A 19721-nucleotide genomic window follows, 5' to 3' on the forward strand; every position below is an offset into this window, starting at 1 on the left:
AGCCTGTCTGTAAAACTTATAGTATAATACAAAACTTTTTGACCTCCTGTGTTTGCCTATCTTCTTTCTGCCTCATCATAAATGCCTGTGTTAGGTAATGGTTTTGTAGTAGCTTTACTGCAGTGGGAATATCCAGAGCATTTATCCTAACAGATCCTGATTAAACATTTTCTTTAGAAAGCCCTAAAACTCTTGTCCTTTTACTACCTACAATGTTTGGTTTTTCCACAAGCAATTCCTGATGCTGAATCTGATTTATTACCTCTCCTAAAATTTTATTTTCCTTGTACTCTTATTTGCTAAAGCTTTTAGTGATCTATTAGAAATATTTCCTTGAATAGTTAATTGTACTGTTTCAAGAATCATAGAGAAACAACAAAAAAGGAGCTCATCAATTCCAGTCTTGCATCTGAGAAAGCAGGATTATAAGAGCATGTCATATTCCAATAGGGTATTTTTGCTAGAGAATTCCAGGGAGCTAATTCCCATAGGAAATGTGTCTCCTTGTCTGTTTGCATAATTTTATGCTTGCATAACACATTTTTATGCTACACAGATGGTTTCTGGAGTTAGTGTAGCAAGAACAAACCTTGATAATACCTTGACTGTGGCCTATGAGAGCCCAAGGAAAAGATCCAGACATACCCTGCCCAGATTACAGGTGTTCTGCTCAGAAGACACTGAGTTAGTGCAACTTCTTGTGCAACACTAAGAAAGTGAGAAAATAAAAGTTTCATTATTGTGACTTGGGGCTGTGACCTTAAAAATCTCTGCAATATTCATCTGAAAAAAATGTTATGTATCATTTTGTTGAGCTTTCTCAGTCTCATGGGAAGGAGACAAAAGTCCAAAAAAAGGTTTATATACAAGTGGAGCATGTGAGAGCCATGATCATGGCTCAGCATGCCTGTTTCTCTAATATTCATGCCCCTGCATAGGTAGAATATGTGGAAAATGAAAAGGAGCTGTGAATAGTGTCATGTAATGCAGCAGTTAAGGTAAAGGGGCAGGTGAGTTGCAGGCTGGAGGTCACTTGGCAACAAAGAGGAATTTACAGGTCAAGATACTCAGTGAGACTTTGCACTCTTCCACCTGAGAAGACAGCAAAAAGTCAAAGAATACAAGAAAAGAATCTACCACATCAGGAAGATATTATAGAGAAAGATATGAGCATTGAATAAGGATGAAAAGGTTGAAAAGGACAGCTAGTCAGTCTAAGACTATAGATGAGCATCTGGGATGGAGTCAGAGAAACAGATCACAGATTAGCAGAAGAATCAGCTGCAGGAGGCTTGCCTGTATGATGTGCTAAAGAAGAACTTGTGAAATATCACACAAATAGAAGTGGATATGTAACATAGGCTGAAAATATCCACTTATGTCTGCAAGAACAACCTTCAATGTTCAAAGCTCTGGTTATTTGGAGGAACTATGGTTATTATTGAAGGATAGTCTCCTGCAAATTTTAAATGATTGTTGTTCTGTGTAGTGAACATAAAATTGCCTTGAAAATTGTATCATGGAGATCTTTATTAAGTAGGAGAATTGAAAAAATTATAAAGCATACATAATGAGAAAAATACATAATATTTTAAGAAATATCTGTCCCATACCTTCACCCTCTTTGAAAACACAACTCCTAACTTTCCACAGTAAAGATGTAAGAGAAAGTTCAGAGACTGAGCTTCAGTGAGTAGCAACCTAAGGAGGTTTCTCTTTAGCCCTGGAGCATTGTGGAAGGAAACTCTCTACTCTGTTGATAGTAATAGGTTGCAGCATCATCAGCCTCCACAGGATGGATGGTGAGGCTGAAGTCTGTCCAAGACCCACTGCCACTGAACCTGGCAGGGATCTCAGATACTAGGTTAGATGCTGCATTCATGACGAGGTTCGGGGGATTTCCTGGTTTCTGTTGTTAGTGCTGCATAAAACTGCAGTTAAATGAATTCACACGTTCAGTGGCAGTGCAGTGAAAGTGTATCTTTGTCCTAGAGAACGAAGCCAGTATGGCTAGAGACTGGGTCAGCACAATGCCACCAGTGGAACCTGAAATGAAAATCACACATTGCTGTCACATATGTATTGTAAGCATCCCAGTAGAGAACATTCCTATTTGGAATATAGGACAGCAGCCATGAGCTGCACTCTGAGAAGCTGTTAAAATGGTAACAATTAAATGCTACAAATTTTCAACATTATATTTTTATTGAATCTTTGGCAATTTCATGTTTGTACCCCACCACACTTATTTCCTAGTCCTTCCTGTCTCCAACCATTGTGTCCTATTTCTCCCAAACTTAAAAATTAAAATTAAAAAAAATTAATATAAGTTCAATTTATGTTTTCTATATATTCACTGAAGTATGGACAAGCTCTCAGTGACCCGATTCTCTTTAAGTTCTTTTTTTTTTAAAGAATATAATTTTATTTTATATACTTACATAATACATTTTTTTTCACTTTGTATCTCCTCTGCAGTCCCCTCCCTTGCATCCTCCTAGTCCCACCCAACCTCCCTTTTCTCGCCTTGATAGGGGAGGAAATCTTCCCTTTCTATCTGACCATTATCAAGGCTGGCTGCATCATCTTGCTATGGAGCTTGGGAAGGCTGCACCCCCCAGGAGGAGGTGATCAAAGAGCTAGTCACTGAGATTTTGTCAGAGACCACCCCTGTACCCATTACTAGGGCACCCACTTGGAAACTGAACAGCCAATGGGCTTCCTTTGAACAGGGTGTCTAGGTACTCTCCATGCATGGTCCTTAGTAGTAGTATTGGTCTCTGCAGGCCCCTCTGGGCCCACATATTTTGGCTCTGTAGTTCAGTCTTTCTATCTCCCTCTATTTCCATAAGGATTCAGGCACTCTTCCCAAAGTTTGTCTATGAATCTAACTATCTCCTTTGATATGCTGGTGGATAGAATCTTCCACAGAAGACCTTTAAATTATCTCTTAAAGAGAACTGAGTTGCTGCTTTCCCTCACTCCGAACCAGAAACCATGAATTGTGAAGAGCTAACTTCAGCATACTTAACACACTTTTTAAAAGTTCTGCCATTTTTTGAAGATAAACAGAGGAGGAATGGTTGGGGGTGTGGAAGAAGGAAGGTGGGGAGACCTAAAATGAATGGACAGAGGAAAGACTGTAGTCTATGTAAATAACAACAAAACCAAAAAGAATGAGTTTGCTTCAAAGGCTTCTGATTTATGCTACTGCTTTGGGGGGGGGTGTTGAAATGGGTTTAGAAGTTGTCACAGCAGCCTTTCATGTGCCTCTTTCTCACTTAGGTCTGCAATCATCCATTTCACTATAAATGCAGGTTTTCTTGATCTTTACAATCAGTGGAAGCATGGATCATGGGCTTCAACATGATATCTGGGGACAATAATGATCATGAACACAACCCGGCTGCAGTAGGACCACAAGACTAGACAAAATCATTTGTGCAGCCCAAAGCATGTACATTACCATGGGCTCAGGTGGCAGCATGGACAGTAGAAGGATAGTCACATTAATGTGGCCCCCAGCACAGCACAACCCTCAGACCTCCACATTGCTTTAGGCTGTAACACAGACCATGGGCTTCTGCATGGTCACATACATAAACACAGAACCAGGCTGCAGTAGGACCATAGACCAAGACATGTCCCTTAGTGGCAGCATGTGTCCAAACATCACTACAGCCTCAGGGGGCAGTGCAGACCACTCATATCAGGCTGGTTCTCACTATCATCATAAACCTAATTCTGCCTCTCTCCACAATGCAGGTTATGCTCCATTTTGCTATCTTTATTATCTTTCCATCACATATTTATTCATTTTAGTGGGACCTGTGCCTGCACTGCATAAATGCCATAATTTTGATCATCAGGACAGCAAGGCATGGGAAACACTAATGGCCACAGGGGATGTTCCCAAAACTGCGACCTCTCACCTGACACTTACAGCAGCAGTCCCCACAGCAGGAGAGCAGCTGACCCTATCTCTGAGACCTGGACTGGAGGCTGCTTCTTGGGCATTGCAAAACTGCCTGTAATGGTGCTTTGAACAATCTGCACTGTGGCTAATATCTCAACATGCAAATCAGCTCAGAACAGCTTGACTTACTGCTCAGAGGACACCTGCACTTATGTCACCCTATGGCAGTTAGGATTAGCACAGAATTCCCTAGAGTATTTAAGAGTATCACAATGATTTCCTGGTTGCCATTATGGAATCATCATGTTCTGTTATTCTGAGCTTCCATGTCATGGCTGTGGTGTATAATATGTGAGGTGCTTTCAACCTTTAGAATTAAATTTTTAAAATATTCTTTGTGCTTCTTGGGTATCTCACATATCTGTTTGCCTGCAAATTTCATGATTCCCTTGTTTTTAATTGCTGAGTAGTATTCCATTGTGTAGGTATGCCACAATTTCTGTGTCCATTCCCAGGCTGAGCGACGTCTCAATTGATTCCAGATTCTGGCTATTACAAATAAAACCACAATGAACATAGTTGAGCAAATGTCCATGGTGTATGGTAGAGTATCTTGTGAGTTTATGCTCAGGAGGTATATAGCTGGATCTTGAAGAAGCACTACTCCCAAATTTCCAAAAAGCACCAGGTTGATTTCCAAAGTGGATGTACAAGTTTGCAGCTCACAAGCAATGGCGGAGGGTTCTCCTTTCTTCACATGCTCCCCATCATGTGTTTACACTTGATCTTTTGATCTTAGTCATATTTTTAGGAATGAGGTGGAATCTCCTGGTCTTTTAGATTTGCATTTTCCTGATGAATAAGAATGCTGAACATTTTTTTTTGTTTGTTTCCTCACCATTCCATATTCGTCTGTTGGGAATTCTCTGTTTAGCTCTGTACCTCATTTTTAATTAGATTATATAGTTTATTGGTGTCTAAATTCTTGAGTTCTTTATACATTCTGGGTATTAGCCTTCAGTTGGATGTTGGGTTGGTGAAGAACTTCCCTGTCTGTAAACTGTTGTTTTGTTCTATTGTCAGAGTCCACCCCTGTTCAGATGTAGCCAACATGCAGCTCAGTCTCCATGTGGTTTCCTGAGTAAGAAAAACTGGCCCTGCCTCTGTCATGAATTTGGTTGCATGCTCTTTGATCACTTTCCCCTGATTATGTGGCCTTGTCAGGCCAGACAGGAAGATTCCTGATGAGACTTGACATGCTTCAACTGACTGTCTAAGTAAATCTCTGTCATTTTAAGTAAGACAAAAAATGTTTAAATTTTACTTTCTACTCAAATTGATCCTCCTTAGATTTCAGATGACCTTGATGGTTAACTGTAGCTCTAACAGCAGCAAACATCCAGCTACCTCATAAATACAGTTTACCTTGCTGACAAGCTTCTCACTAAGAAAGATGTGAGTTTCTAAATGTAATGAGACAAAGGCAAGTAAGTTATATATGTCAAGAAAAAAAAAGAAAGGATACAAGTTATGCAGGTCTAAGACATATAGGTCTGAAGTTAGGACAAGAAAATGTGTTAAGGTCTGAAGATATGAAAGCCTGAGAAAGTGATTCATACATCTGGGAGAGTAACTTAAAGTGTAAAAGAGTTGTTTCAGATTTTGTTCCTTCTTTCTATGCTACTATTGGGGCTCCACTCACCCCTCTCCCTCACTCATAGTCAGAATGTACAACCAGTCCTCTAGGTCCCTCCAGACTTCTTCCTTAAATTTCTCCTCTCAGGGATATTTTTTCCTCATTTCCTAATGTCCTATTCCCTTACTAGGAAAAGATGTCTTCCCTGGAATTGACATATATTTGACTTTCTGTCCCTGATAACAGCTCCCAGGATACTCCTGAGTCCCTCCTCTTCCTTCCTCAGACTCTGTACACTTTCAGTCTCTCAACCCCCAAGCCCTTCTTATCCTCTGCCCACTTCTTTAGTCAATCCCATTGTATGGGATGCCACCTCTCCTTCCCCTGTTGAGCATCATAAACCTTTCTCTATTATACTCACAGACCCTTCTGCATACATCTCCAAATTCAATACTGCCTACCCTTAACTACCCTCACATAGTTCTCAAACCCATAGTTTCTATGTTCTACCTCCTTACCCTACAATGTTCACATATTAACAGTAAAAAAACAAATCAAACAAACACAAAACTTAACAGAACCTTACACCTAGTCCAAGATCTTTGCTTCATTAACTGCTGTCTCTTTACGTCCTTAGGCTATCCTCTGTCACTGCTGACCACACCACTCACTTTTCAGTATTAATTTTTTTTTTTAGTTTTTCTTCTTTTATTTTTTTCCTTTTTTATTAATTACAGTTTATTCCCTTTGTTTCCCAGCTACAGCCCTCTCCCTGATTCTCTACCAATCACAGTCTCCTTCCTTCATCTCCTCCCATTCCTCTCTCCAAGTCTACTGATAGGGGAGGTTCCTCTTCTCTTTTATCTAACCCTAGCTTATGAGATCTCATCGGTACTGGCTGTACTGTCCTCCTCTGTGTCCTGGCAAGGCTGTTACCCACTCAGGAGGAGGTGGTCAAAGAGCCAGCCACTGAGTTCATGTCAGAGACAGTTCTTGTTTCCCTTACCTGGAACCCACTTGGATACTGAGCTGCCATTGGCTACATCTGAGCAGGGCTTCTAGATTATAGCCACGAATGGTCCTTGGTTGGAGTATCAGTCTCAAAAAGATCCCTGTGGTCAGATATTTTGGTTTTGTTGCTCTCCTTGTGGTGCTTCCCTCCTCTCTGGGTCTTACTATCTCCCCCTTCTTTCATAATATTCCCTGCACTCTGCCCAAAGTTTGGTTATGAGTGTCAGCATCTGCTTTGCTACACTGCTGGGTAGTGTCTTTCAGAGGTCCTCTGTGGTAGGCTCCTGCCTGTTTCCTGTTTTTTCCTTCTTCCAATGTCCTTCCAGTTTGTCTTTCTGAGTGAAGATTGATCATCATACCCAGGGTCCTCCTTCAGGCTTTTCTTCTTTAGACGTACAGAATTTTGTAGGATTTTCCCATATTATATGTCTAGTATGCACTTTTAGTGAGCAGGCAAATTGTGGGATCTAAAAAACATTATCCTGAGTGACATATCCCAGAAGCAGAAAGACATACACTGTATATACTCAGTCCTAAATCTTAAGGACATGATTGTCTTAATACTCATGGATGTCCACTCCCAAGGCAGTTTGTCTTCACATAGATGGATGCTGATACTCAAAAATCCTAACAACTGACCTCACCTGTCCTTCCACAGGAATTCAGAGACAGTCCCCATCCTTTTGGCCAAGCATTACTGTGGACTTGGCCTTCCTTCTCCCTTTTCCTCCCACCTGCTTCAGTATATAGATAACCTCATTCTTTACAGTCCTTCTCTCTCTAATATTCAATCTGATCTCAATCCTCAATTTTCTCTTTTCCAGAGGTTACTGGCTCTCACCTTCCAAAGCACAACACTCCTCTCCTCAAGTCACCTTTCTCTTATTTTCTCTCATACCATCCATAGACACGTCACTTTAAGAGAAACTTGCCCATCTCCACTCCCCATCTCTGCACTCTCAGCCAGCCCCTCCATCGTAGGTCACTACATACTCCTGATATATTCCCTATACCACGTTACTTCTGGTCTGCCACTTACCTCTGACCATGAACAATTCTTCAAGAATAAAACATTCTCTTTTCTGCTTCAGCCATCTGCATCCCAGATGTATAGAAACCTTTCTATCCTTAGACTTCCAGAATACACAAACACTGCTCTTTGCCCATCACATTTCTATTTATTTGCTGTTTCTTGTACTTTGTACATAATACTGAGTCTAGAATTTATTTCTTATACATCTTTTTCATAATTCACTAATATCAAACTTTCAATGTCCTTTATTTCTGTTATTGTTTACATTTTTATTCATGCTCAAAGACTTTCTCTTTGGATCGTAACATTCTCTGATGCTATGATCTATTGGTCTTTAAAAAAATATTGTTTGAGTTGGTTCCCTGTTAAGGGGAACAGGGAATGTTTCTGGCATCAGTTTGGTGGCTGGTTCTTTGATCATCTCATCCTGAGAGCAGAGCAACCTTACCAGGTCATAGAGGAACAGAATACAGCCAGTCCTGATGAGACATGATATACTAGGTTCACATGGAAGAAGAGGAGGACCTTCCCTATCAGTGGACTTGAAGAGGGGAATGCAAGGAGATGAGGGATGGAAGGTGGAATTGAGAGGGAATGAAAGAGGAGGCTACAGCTGGGATACAGAGTGAATAAACTGTAATTAATATTGAATTTTTTTAAAAATTATTTAAAAATATTCCTTGTTGTTCTGTTTCGGAAATTGTCTCCAGTGCCAATGAGTTCAATGCTTTTCCCCCAAAAGATTTAATGTGCCTGGTTTTATGTTGAGATCTTTCATACACTTGAACTTTAATTTTGTTCAGAGCAATATATATGTGTCTATTTGCATTTGTCTACATGTGGATTTCCAGTTAGAACAGCACCATTTGCTGAAGAAGCTATCTTTTTTCCATTGTATGGTTTTGGTATCTTTGTCAAAAAGCAGGTGTACATAGGTGTGTGGGTTTATTTATGGGTCTTCTGTTCGATTCCATTGATACACCAGTCTGTTTTTATGCCAGTATCATGTAATTTTTATTGCTGTTGTTTTTAGTACAGCTTGAGATCAGGTATGTAGATACCTTCAAGAGATCTTTTATTGTATGGGATTGTTTTAGTTATTCTGGGTTCCTTGTTCTTCCATATGAAGCTGAGAATTTTTTTTTTCAAGGTCTGTGAAGAACTTTGTTGGTATTTTGGTAAAATGTCATTTTACTTTGTTAATCCTGCCAAGCCATGAGCATGGGATATTTTTCTGTTTTCTGATATCTTCTATTTGCTTCTTCAGACACTTGACATTTTTTTTCATACAAGTCCATGTGGATCTCTGAGTGAGGGGAGCAGGGTATGCCTCTATCATAAATTCAGTTGTCTGCTCTCTGATCACTTACTCCTAATGATGCAGCCTTGCCAGGCCACGGAGGAAAAGTATCCAAGCAGTCCTGAGGAGACTTAACAAGCTATGGGCAGAAGGAAACAGAGGAGAACTCCCCCTTTCAGGGGACTAAGGGAAGGGTGTTAAGGGAAGATGGTGGGAATGACAGAGTTTACAAAGGGGCTTCAATCTGAATATGTAATGAATAAATTGTGAATAAATTTTTATAAAGATCTAAAAATTATTTCTTCATTTTAAAAGTGCTGTGCTCCACATGCCTTCCTGCATGAGAACATACAGCTTCCCACTCCTAATCCCACCTTCTCTCCCCCTTCTTCACCCACGCTCCTCCCAAAGTCCACTGATAGGAGAGGTCCCCCTTTCCTTCCTTCTGATCTTAGTCTATCAAATCTCGTCAGGAGTGGCTGCATTGTCATCTTCTGTGGCCTGGTAAGGCTTCTCCCCCCTCAGGGGGAGGTGATCAAAGAGCAGGCCAATCAGTTTGTGTCAGAGGCAATCCTTCTTTCCATTACTATGGAACCCACTTGGACACTGAACTGCCATGTGCTACATCTGTGCAGGGGTTCTAGGTTATCTCCATGCATGGTACTTGGTTATAGCATGAGTCTCTGGTAAGACTCCTGTGTTCAAATTTTCTGGTTCTGTTGCCCTTCTTGTGGAGTTCCTGTCCTCTCCAGATCTTACTATTTCCCATTTCTTTCATAAGATTCCATGCACTCTGCCCAACAGTTGGCCATAAGTCTCAGCATCTGCTTTGATAGTCTGCAGGGCAGAGCCTTTCAGAGGCCTTCTGTGGCAGGTTTCTAACTTGTTTCCTGTTTTCTTCTTCTTCTGATGCCCATCCTCTTTGCCTATTGGGATGGGGATTGAACATTTTAGTCAGAGTCCTCCCTCTTTATTAGTTTCTTTAGGTGTATAGCTTTTAGTAGGTTTATCCTATATTATATGTCTATATACCGTGTGTGTCTTTCTGCTTCTGGGACAGCTCACTCAGGATGATCCTTTCCAGATCCCACCATTTACCTGCAAATTTCATGATTCTCTTATTTTTCATTGATAAGTAATATTCCATTGTGTAGATGTACCACAATTTCTTTATCCATTTTCAGTTGAGGGGCACATCAAAGATATCATCCACTATGACCAAGTAGGCTTCATCCCAGGTATGCAGGGGTGGTTCAATATACGGAAGTCCATCAATGTTATCCACCATATTAACAAACTGAGAGATGTGCTTTTAAATCTAGTTACTGTGCAGGCAAGACCATCACAACCCGGTTTACATAGTGCTAATTTCTAAGTTACCCTAGAAGATGAATTTCTGGAATTAAACACTCTAGCCAAGGTTGTTCTACAGGGATGATTTTATGAGGAAATCTGGGTTGTTTAATTCTCCTTCCATCCTCTCACTTTAGAGCTCTTTTTTTAATTCCACAAAGTTGTGGGGGAAATACTTGTTAGTTTTTGCTAGGTTTACTTTTGTTGTGAGATTAAAGCTTCTCTGGTGACAGGATTAAATTGATATCTCTTAGAACTTTGACAGAATTTCTGGGCTTCTCTTTTTATCTGTGCCCCATGTGTAGCCTGGAAAAAGAAGCCCACATATCTGTGACCTTGTTCATTGTCCTCAGTATGAGTGGCTTTGTGGAGGGGAGACAATGAACAAATTTAGCCCCAGTTTCCTCTTTTGCAATTCTTTCCTCACCTCTGCCCTTACTTTCTTTTATTGCATGTTTTCCCATTCTATGTTTTTTTTTATTTGTGGTGGTGATTTCTTGCACACATCATCTCTCTAGGACTGTCAATCTGAGATAACTCTCCTAAAATTTCTGCAAAAGTCAACTGCTGTCTTGGATTTTAACCCAAAGGTGCTTTTCAAGCAACTTGTACATTTCTGCTTGAGAGCTATATACTGCTCACATTCTGTGATGCTCATGCTCTCTGTGATAGTATTTTTATATCTTGATTTTCTCCACCCACTTTCACACATGCTCATCCACACTGCCCAGACATGTGCTTTGTATTTGCTGACTGCTTTGCATGGGCTTCTCCGGCACAGCCCAGCTGCTCAGAATTTATAAACCAGCCCTTTTCCATGTGAACTGAGTAGCATCATATAGGCAGGGGGAGAAAGATGGAGTCATGGACCCACATCCTCATGTTGCTGCTGTTCTGGGTGTCTGGTGAGAAATTTAATTTATTATCGTTTCAGAGTCACATGTCTGTATGAAAGAAATTTAGAATGTGTACCAGAGTGTAGCTTTTCTTACATAATAATTTCTTTAGAATATGCTAAGGACATTTAAATACAAATTTCTTAATTTCTCTATTTTTAATTTTTCTTTCTCTCTTTCTCTCTCTCTCTCTTTTTTATTTTTTACACAGGGTTTCTCTGTGTAATTGACCCCTGGCTGTCTTTGATTCACTTTGTTGACTAGGCTGGCCTCAAACTCACAGACAACTGCCTGACTCTGAATCCTGAGTTCTGTATTAACTAACAAATTTCAATTGTCATTTCATAATCTGTGATTGTATGTATGCATTTTCAATATCTCCTCATTATTGCAGGTACCAGTGGAGATATCGTGATGACCCAGTCTCCATCTTCCCTGGCTGTGTCAGTAGGAGAGAAGGTCACCATCAGCTGCAGGTCCAGTCAGAGTCTTTTAAACACTGGAAATCAAAAGAACTACTTGTCCTGGTACCAGCAGAAACCAGGGCAATCCCCTAAGATGCTGATCTACTATGCATCCACCAGGCACACTGGGGTCCCCGATCGCTTCACAGGCAGTGGATCTGGGACAGATTTCACTCTCAGCATCAGCAGTGTGCAGGCTGAAGACCTGGCTGTTTATTACTGTATGCAGTATTACAGCTATCCTCCCACAGTGCTTCAGCCTCCAACACAAACCTCCTTGAGAGTCTCACCAGCTGTCTGCAGCACACACACTGACCTGACCCTGCATACTTCCCCCTTCTGCCTGAAAGTGGGTAGCTCTGAAAAAGCAATAAAAGAATTTGCAGAGCATAGTAAAAAATATGGGTTTAATGCCTCATATTTTTTTTTGTATGAAAAAGCTTTATATGAAAATGCAACACCTGCTGGAACAGAGTCTGAGAAAGGGGAACCTTCCTTCATTGCTGTTAGGAATGGAAACATGTACAACCTCTCTGTAAATCAGTCTAGTGCTTTCTCAGAAAATTAAGAATAGTGTTACCTCAAGATCTAGCTATGCTACTCCTGGGCGTATATCCAAAATATGCTCAATAATACAGCAAGGACATTTGCTCAACTATGTTCATAGCAGGTTTATCTGTAATAGCCAGAATCTAGAAAAGACTGAGGAATGGATACAGAAATGGTACATTTACACATTGGAATACTACTCAGCAATTAAAAACAAGAAAATCATGAATTTTGCAGGCAAATGAATGGAACTAGACAAGATCATCTTGAGTGAGGTAACTAAGTGAAGGATGAAGCTCACATCTGCAGCTTCCCCTTGCATGAGGAGGTCTTGATGGCTCAAATCTTATGCAAGTATCTACCCTGGCAATTTGTTCACGAGTACAAGGGCATGTCATTCCCAAAAGGCACTGTCTCACAGCACTCCTTCACAATTCTGGTCCTTATGTTCATTTTGCCTCTTCTTCTATGAAGTCCTCGATTTGTGGGGAGGGAGACATCCCATTTAGGTATGAGCATCCCACAGTTACTTATTCTCAGTAGTTTGACCAGTTGTGAAACTCTGCTTTACCCAATGTCTACAGACAAAATAAGCTTCTAGAATAAATGCTAATAATAGCACACTTCTTTGAAGATACATATAAGGATTACAGAGCATTTGATGCCATGCCCATTCGAAAAACAGCAATGGTAGGTTATGTCTTAGGCCTTATGACCTCCACAGCCATGGTATCTTATAATTTTAAATTTAATTCATTTTTATTTATTCAGTTTACATCCCATCCAAAGCCCCTTCCCTGCTCTCCAGCTTATCCCACCCTTCCTCCCTCTTTCCCCTATCTCCCTTCCCTTACTCCTTAGAGAAGAAGAGCACCTCCTATCCACTACCCCCAGCATATCAAGTTGCATCTGGACTGAGCATATCCTCATCACTTTTGTCCCAGAGAGCTAGCCCTGACATGGGAAAATGGCAACAGAGGCCATGTCAGAGTCATCCCATATTTCCCTCACTAGGGAACCCATATGAGGACTAAGCCTCCTTTTGACTTCATCTGTGCAGGGGAGCAAATTCCAGACCATGCAAGGCCCTTGGTTGGTGCTTCATTCTGCAGAGACCATCTTTGTACCTGGTTAGTTGGATCTCTTTCTCTTCTTGTGGAGTTCTTTTCCCCTCTTGGTCCTTTTTTTCTTAATGCACTATTCCACAAGACTCCCTGCACTCCACCCAATGTTTACTTGTGGGTCTCTGCATCTCTTTCCAGAAGGAGCTGGGTGGAGCGACTCAAGAGGATAGCTATGCTAGGCTTCTGTCTACAAGTATAACAGCATTTCTTTAATAGTGTCAGGGGTTGGCTGTCTGCTGTGGGGTAAATCTCAGATAGGGGCAGTTGTTGTTTGGACATAATGCCATCTCTGCTTTTTTTTCCCCCTACATATCTTGTATGCAGGGTCAATTTTTTGTAGAAGTTTTGTACTGGGTTGGTGTTTCCCACTCACAGCTAGGAGTCTTGTTTAGTTAGAAGGTGGCTTCTTTAGTCTCCATGACACCTATTGCCTGGAATCTTAGCAGGAGTCACCCTTATATCATCCCAGGAGCCTAACCTGTCATAGGTCTCCAGCTTATCACAGAGATGCCTCTGCTCAAGGTTTCTGTTCTCTCTGCAAGCCTTCTATTCCTCCTGCTTCTGCCCTCCCCACATCTGATCCCAACCCTCATTACTCTCCTTGCTCCCTTTTTTACCCTGTTCCCTCTCGCCAACCATGTCTGCTACCTATTCTATTTCTCCTTCTTAATGAGATTTAAGCATCCTCTTTAGGACCCTCCTTGCTACATATCTTCTTTATGTCTGTGAACTGTAGTATGTTTATCCTGTACAATACGATAAAAAACATTTAAACGTGAGTATATACTATGTGTGTCTTTCCGGGTCTTGGTTATCAGAAGTTAGAATTATCTTTTGTAGTTCCATCCATTTACCTTCAAATTTCATGGTTTACTTGTCTTTAATAGCTGAGTAGTATTCCATTGTGTAAATGTACCACAGTTTCGTTATTCATTATTCCACTGGGGGACATCTGGGCTGTTTCCAGTTTTTGGGTATTCTGAATGAAGCAACTATGAACATAGTTGAGCAAATGTTCTTATTCTATAGTGGAGCATCATTTCAGTATATTGCCCAGTGGCACAATTGGGTCTTGAAATACAACTATTCTCAGTTGTTTTGAGAAAGTTCCAGATTGATTTCCAAAGTAGTCGAACAATTTTAAACACCCACCAGCAATGGTGGAGTGTTCCCCTTTCTCCATTTCCTCACAAGTATGTGCTGTCACTTGTGTTTTTTTATCTTAGCCATTCTGGTGGGTATAAGATAAAATCTCAGAGTCATTTTGACTTGCATTTCCCTGAGGACTAAGGACATTGAACATTTTTAAGTGCTTCTTGTCATTTTTATATTCTTCTCTTGGGAATTCTCTATTGAGCTTTGGACCCCATATCTGTGATTCTTTTGCCTGCTCTTAGGACACTTATACTGGGTTGCTTTCTCCAGTCTTCATATGGCAGTTTGTGCATAGTCTTATTGTAACTTGTTATGCAGTATTTTGGTGGTATTCCTGGGAAGCCAGCAATTTACTGAAGGAAATGGAAGAGGGGCAGATTGAGGCAGAGGGGAAGTAGATTAAAATTATTTAATCTATAAGGATTTATATATAAAAGCTGATCTGCTAGAAATCTAGGTGGGCTGCCAGCTGACCTTCTCTTCTCTGTTTACCCATACCAGATTCCAAATATTATTCCCAGTACTGCAACATAATACCAGCTAAAGCCTCCCGTTCCCCTGCCACTACTCCTATAGGATCCACAAAGTATTCTTTCCCAATCCTCACTATTGCTTAGTGTTAAACCCCAACTTTATTAGGCACCACCCCTGCTAACCCAAGAGCTACTCCTTCCAGATCATTAAGTAGGATGAAGTCAGACCCACACTTCTCCTATTGCCCCTGTCATTCCATCCCCACAGTTTTGCCCCAAAGTCTGAAGCTGAGGACATGGTTGACCCTTTGATCTGATACCCAAGAATTACAAACCTCTTTTTTCCAAACTCCCAAATAATCCAAGTTACACAGCCTCCAACACCCACAGGCATTCCCTGTGAACATACCATTGGAACAGGTCAGGAGAACAGGTATCACACTGCCAAGATACTCTTTGAAAATCCAGATATGACACAGAAACCAAAGAACAAAATACCATTTCAACAAAGACAAGTCCAGAAATCAGCACCTATTCTTTTAATCACCCCACATGCAGACACCAAGACGCCAGTGTAAAAACACAATCCATGACAGCCAGGACAGTATGACTCCACTAGAGCTCAACTATCCTACGAGAACAGGTCCTGAATATCCCATCATAGCTGAAACATAGCATAATAACCTTAAACGAGCTTTTTATAAATATAATAAAATTCCTTAAGAAGTATCTGGATACATTTGTCAAAAAAAATTGAGGAAGACACAAACATTTTTAAGGAAATGAATAAAACAGTTCCAGACCTGAAATTAGAAATAGAATCAACAAAACCCTGAATATTTGGAATTCTGGAAATGAAAAATTTAGAAATTAAATATGGAAACAATTTCTAAATAATGTTCCCAGTGCTGAAATATAATACCAGCTCGAGCCTCCTCTTCCCTTGCCACTACTCCTATAGAGACCACAAGCTATGCTCTCCTACTCCTCACTTTTATTTTGCTTCATGAGCAGAATATAAGAGATCAAAGACAGAATCTTAGGAGTTGAAAATATGAGAGAAGAAATAGATACAGTGGTAAAGAAAAATGTTAAATATATAAGATTACTAATATGAAATATCTATGAAATCCAGGTCACTTTGAAAAGATCAAACCTAAGAAAAATAGTTATAAAGGAAAAAGAAGAAACATCTCAAAGGTGGAGTAAATGTTTTCAACAATGTCGTAGAAGAAAATTTTTGTATTCCAAAGAAGGAGATGCTATGAAGGGACAAGAAGCATACAGAACATCAAATTCACTTGACAAAGAAAAAAAGTTCCCTCTGCACATCATAATGAACACATTAAGCATACAGAATGAGGAAAGAATATTAAAAACTAGGCATATATGCTACAGAATCTAAGAGACAAGAGATGCCAGGCCAGACCACTATACACAGCAAAACTTTTAATCACCATAGATTGAGAAAATAAAACAGTCCAAGATGAAGACAAATTAAATGATATCTATATACAAATCCAACCCTGCAGAATGTTTGTAATGGAAAACTACAAACTACAGATACTAACTATACCCTTGAAAATACAGGATATACACAATCTCACATGAGCCCAGACTCTACACAGCAATATATGTGTGTGTGTGTGTTTGTGCGTGTGTGTATTTCTAGATAGTAGATTTTTTAATATCTAACAAATTAGACTTCAAACCAACTCTAATCATTAGAGATGGGACGTATACTATACTACATACTTATCAATGTACAAACCCACTAAAATATCATTCCAATATTAAATTCTATGCCTCAAACACGAGGCCACCCAACTTTGTAAAATAAATGCTACTACAGCTTAAATCACATATTGACCTTCATACATTGGTAGCAGTAGAGTTTAACACCTACTCTTTTTTTTCCTTTCCTTTTTTTTTAATTTTATTTTTCTTTTTAGTTACATTTTGTTAACTCTGTGTCCCAGCTGTATCCCCCTCCCTCATTCCCTCCCCAACCCCACACTCCCTCCTTGGTCTCCTCCCTGCCCCTTTCCAAGTCCACTGATAGGGGAGGACCTCCTCCCCTTTCATTTGACCCTGTTTTATCAGGTATCTTCAGGGCTGGCTGCAAAGTCCTCCTCTGTGGCCTAACAGACTGCTCCTCCCCTGGGGGAGGGGGTCAAACAGCCTGCCCTTGAGATCCTGTTAGAAATAGTCCGTGTTCCCCTTACTTTGGAAAACTACTTGGTTACTGAGCTACCAAGGGCCACATCTGAGCAGAAGTTCTAGGTTATATCCATAGATGGTCCTTGGTTGAGTGTCAGTCTCAGAAAATACTCTGTGCCCAGATATATTTGGTCCTTGTAGAGCTCCTATCCTTTCAATATCATACTAACTTCCCTTCTTTCATATGATTCCCTGCACTCTGCTGAGGGTTTGGTTATGAGTCTTAGTGTCTGCTTTGAAACACTGATAGGTAGAGTCTTTCATATGCCTTTTGTGGTCGACTCCTGTCATACGTTCAATGCACATCCCATTTGTCTTTCTAAATGAGGATTGATCATCATACCCCATGTCTACTTTCTAAATTATCTTCTTTAGGTGTATAGATTTCATTATGTTTATCATATCTTGTAGGTCTATATAAGTGAGCATATACCATGTTTGTCTTTCTCCTTCTGGGATACTTCACTCAGAATGATCTTTTCTAGATCCCACCATTTGCCTGCAAATTTCATGATTTCCTCCTTTTTGATTGCTGAGTAGTATTCCATTGTAACACCTACTCTTACCATATGATGTGTCATTGAAGCAAAAAGGATCTCCTGTAGGAGATCTCCTCAACCAGGATGTGTAAATACCCAGGGAAAGATGGCAGTAAAGGCTTCTTTCACACCATGCCAGAATTTTGATAGAGTAATATCAACATTTCAAAACAAGGGGTGTCAGTTAGAGGAAGAAATGCTAGAGGTACAATCTCTGCCTCAGATTTACCTCTAGTGTAGACCTTGAAACACAAACAAAGAAAAAATAGGTTGTCTTTAAGAAAGCTCAGTTGTCTCCTGAATCCCTTTCCCTGAACACCTCCTGACAGCAAAGAAGAAATAGCAGGAAAGGAAAGGCAAATTGAAAGTTATTGCAAAATACATGATACATTGGGAATACATGCATTTCATGAAAATCGTGTTCATTGAAATAACACTTATAAAAGACTATAAGGGGCAGCAACATATCTCATATGGAAAAGACACTTTCCACTAATCCTGGTGTCAAACCTGAGTTTGAGCCCTACAAACAAAATGGAAATAGAGTCAGGTCTAAATTGTCCTCTGACTTCCACAAATATGCCATGTGATATGTTCATCGATCAATATGCACACACAGACACACTAGTGCACACTCACATGCATGTAGATAAACGTCATTAACTAAAAAGTAATAAAATTTAATATAATTTATGGAAAGTAAAAAATAAGCAGCAGATATGGGAGCCAAGAAGGAAGGAAGAAAGAAGGAAGGAAGGAAAGAAAATACTATACAATCTAGAAAAAAAACAAAAAACATAATCTTTCCTACAGCCCCCAAATTTAAATAAACTTTTCTATCATCATCACCTCAGCCCAAAGTGTACTATGTTGGATATGAGAACTCCAACATTGTAAAAAGTTTAGTCTCTTATGTTCAAGTGTTTGTGTTACAGAAGGAATAGAAAGATAATACTAAGTTATTATTTGCATTTTCACATAAAGGTTTTTCATACCAAAAGACATAATCCATTATTTTGAAAGTTGAAATGATTATTTTGTAAGGGCATCTGCAAACTTTCTCATCACTTTTTCAGGCACAGCTGCTATCATGCAGAAGGGGGAAGTGTGCAGGCCCAGGGCTGTGTGTGGTGCAGGCAGCTGGTGAGACTCTCAAGGAGGTTTGTGTTGGAGGCTGAAGCACTGTGGGAGGAGTACTTATACCCTGCTGACAGTAATAAACTGCCAGGTCTTCATCCTGCACACTGCTGATGGTGAGAGTGAAATCTGTCCCAGATCCACTGCCTGTGAAGCGATCAGGGACCCCAGTGTGCCGAGTGGATGCGTAGTAGATCAGCATCTTAGGGGATTGCCCTGGTTTCTGCTGGTACCAGGACAGCAAGTTCTTTTGGTTGCCACTGTATAAAAGATTCTGACTGGACCTGCAGCTGATGGTGATTTTCTCTCCTGCTGAAACAGCCAGGGAGGATGGAGACTGGGTCATCACGATGTCTGCACAGGCACCTGAAAACAGGAACACACAATGAACATGCACATGACACAAACACAAAGTATAAAAACAGTTGAAATTTGCCATTTAATATCTTTGTACTATCATGTTATAAGTATATAATTATATGAGAAATATTGAGCCTGGCACAGTCTAAATTTCTTATCTACGAAGAAGTGACTCTGGAAAGATATTTTGAGTTTCTCACCAGACACCCAAAGTAGCAGGGATATGAGGACCTGGGTCTGTGACTTCATCTTGCTCCCCCTGCTGTCTGGTGCAGTTCAGTTCTTGCTGCAAAGGCCTGGTTTATGAATTCTCAGCAGCTGGGCTGGGCTGTAGGAGGCCCATGCAAAGCAGTCAGCAAATACAAAAGCAAATGCCTGTGCAATGTCTGTGAGTGTAGCTGGTGTCAATCAACAGTCAAAAATAGTATCACAGAATGAGCAAACACTGAAAAAGATTGCCTTACAGCTCTCAAACAGAAAACTAATAGGTGCTCTAACAGTAGACCTGGGTTAAAATCCAAGACATATTCAAATTAATTGACTCCTGTATGAACA

At 40.3% G+C, this 19721-nt stretch overlaps 2 gene segments (V, D, J or C); one reads left to right on the forward strand and one right to left on the reverse strand.

Moving 5' to 3' along the window:
* Nucleotides 1–11100: 11100 nt before the first annotated feature.
* LOC129667984 (immunoglobulin kappa variable 4-1-like) lies at nt 11101–13293 on the forward strand. The segment is given in 3 exon segments: nt 11101–11154; nt 11540–11859; nt 13219–13293. Coding segments are annotated over 3 exon segments (444 nt in total).
* Nucleotides 13294–13958: 665 nt separating this feature from the next.
* Nucleotides 13959–19518, reverse strand: LOC129667986 (immunoglobulin kappa variable 4-1-like). The segment is given in 3 exon segments: nt 13959–14028; nt 18845–19172; nt 19367–19518. Coding segments are annotated over 3 exon segments (447 nt in total).
* Between the last annotated feature and the right edge of the window lie 203 nt (nt 19519–19721).

This window comes from Psammomys obesus, unplaced genomic scaffold, assembly GCF_907164565.1.
Source record: "Psammomys obesus unplaced genomic scaffold, mPsaObe1.curated_primary_1811, whole genome shotgun sequence".
In the NCBI taxonomy this organism is placed as follows: Eukaryota; Metazoa; Chordata; class Mammalia; order Rodentia; family Muridae; genus Psammomys; species Psammomys obesus.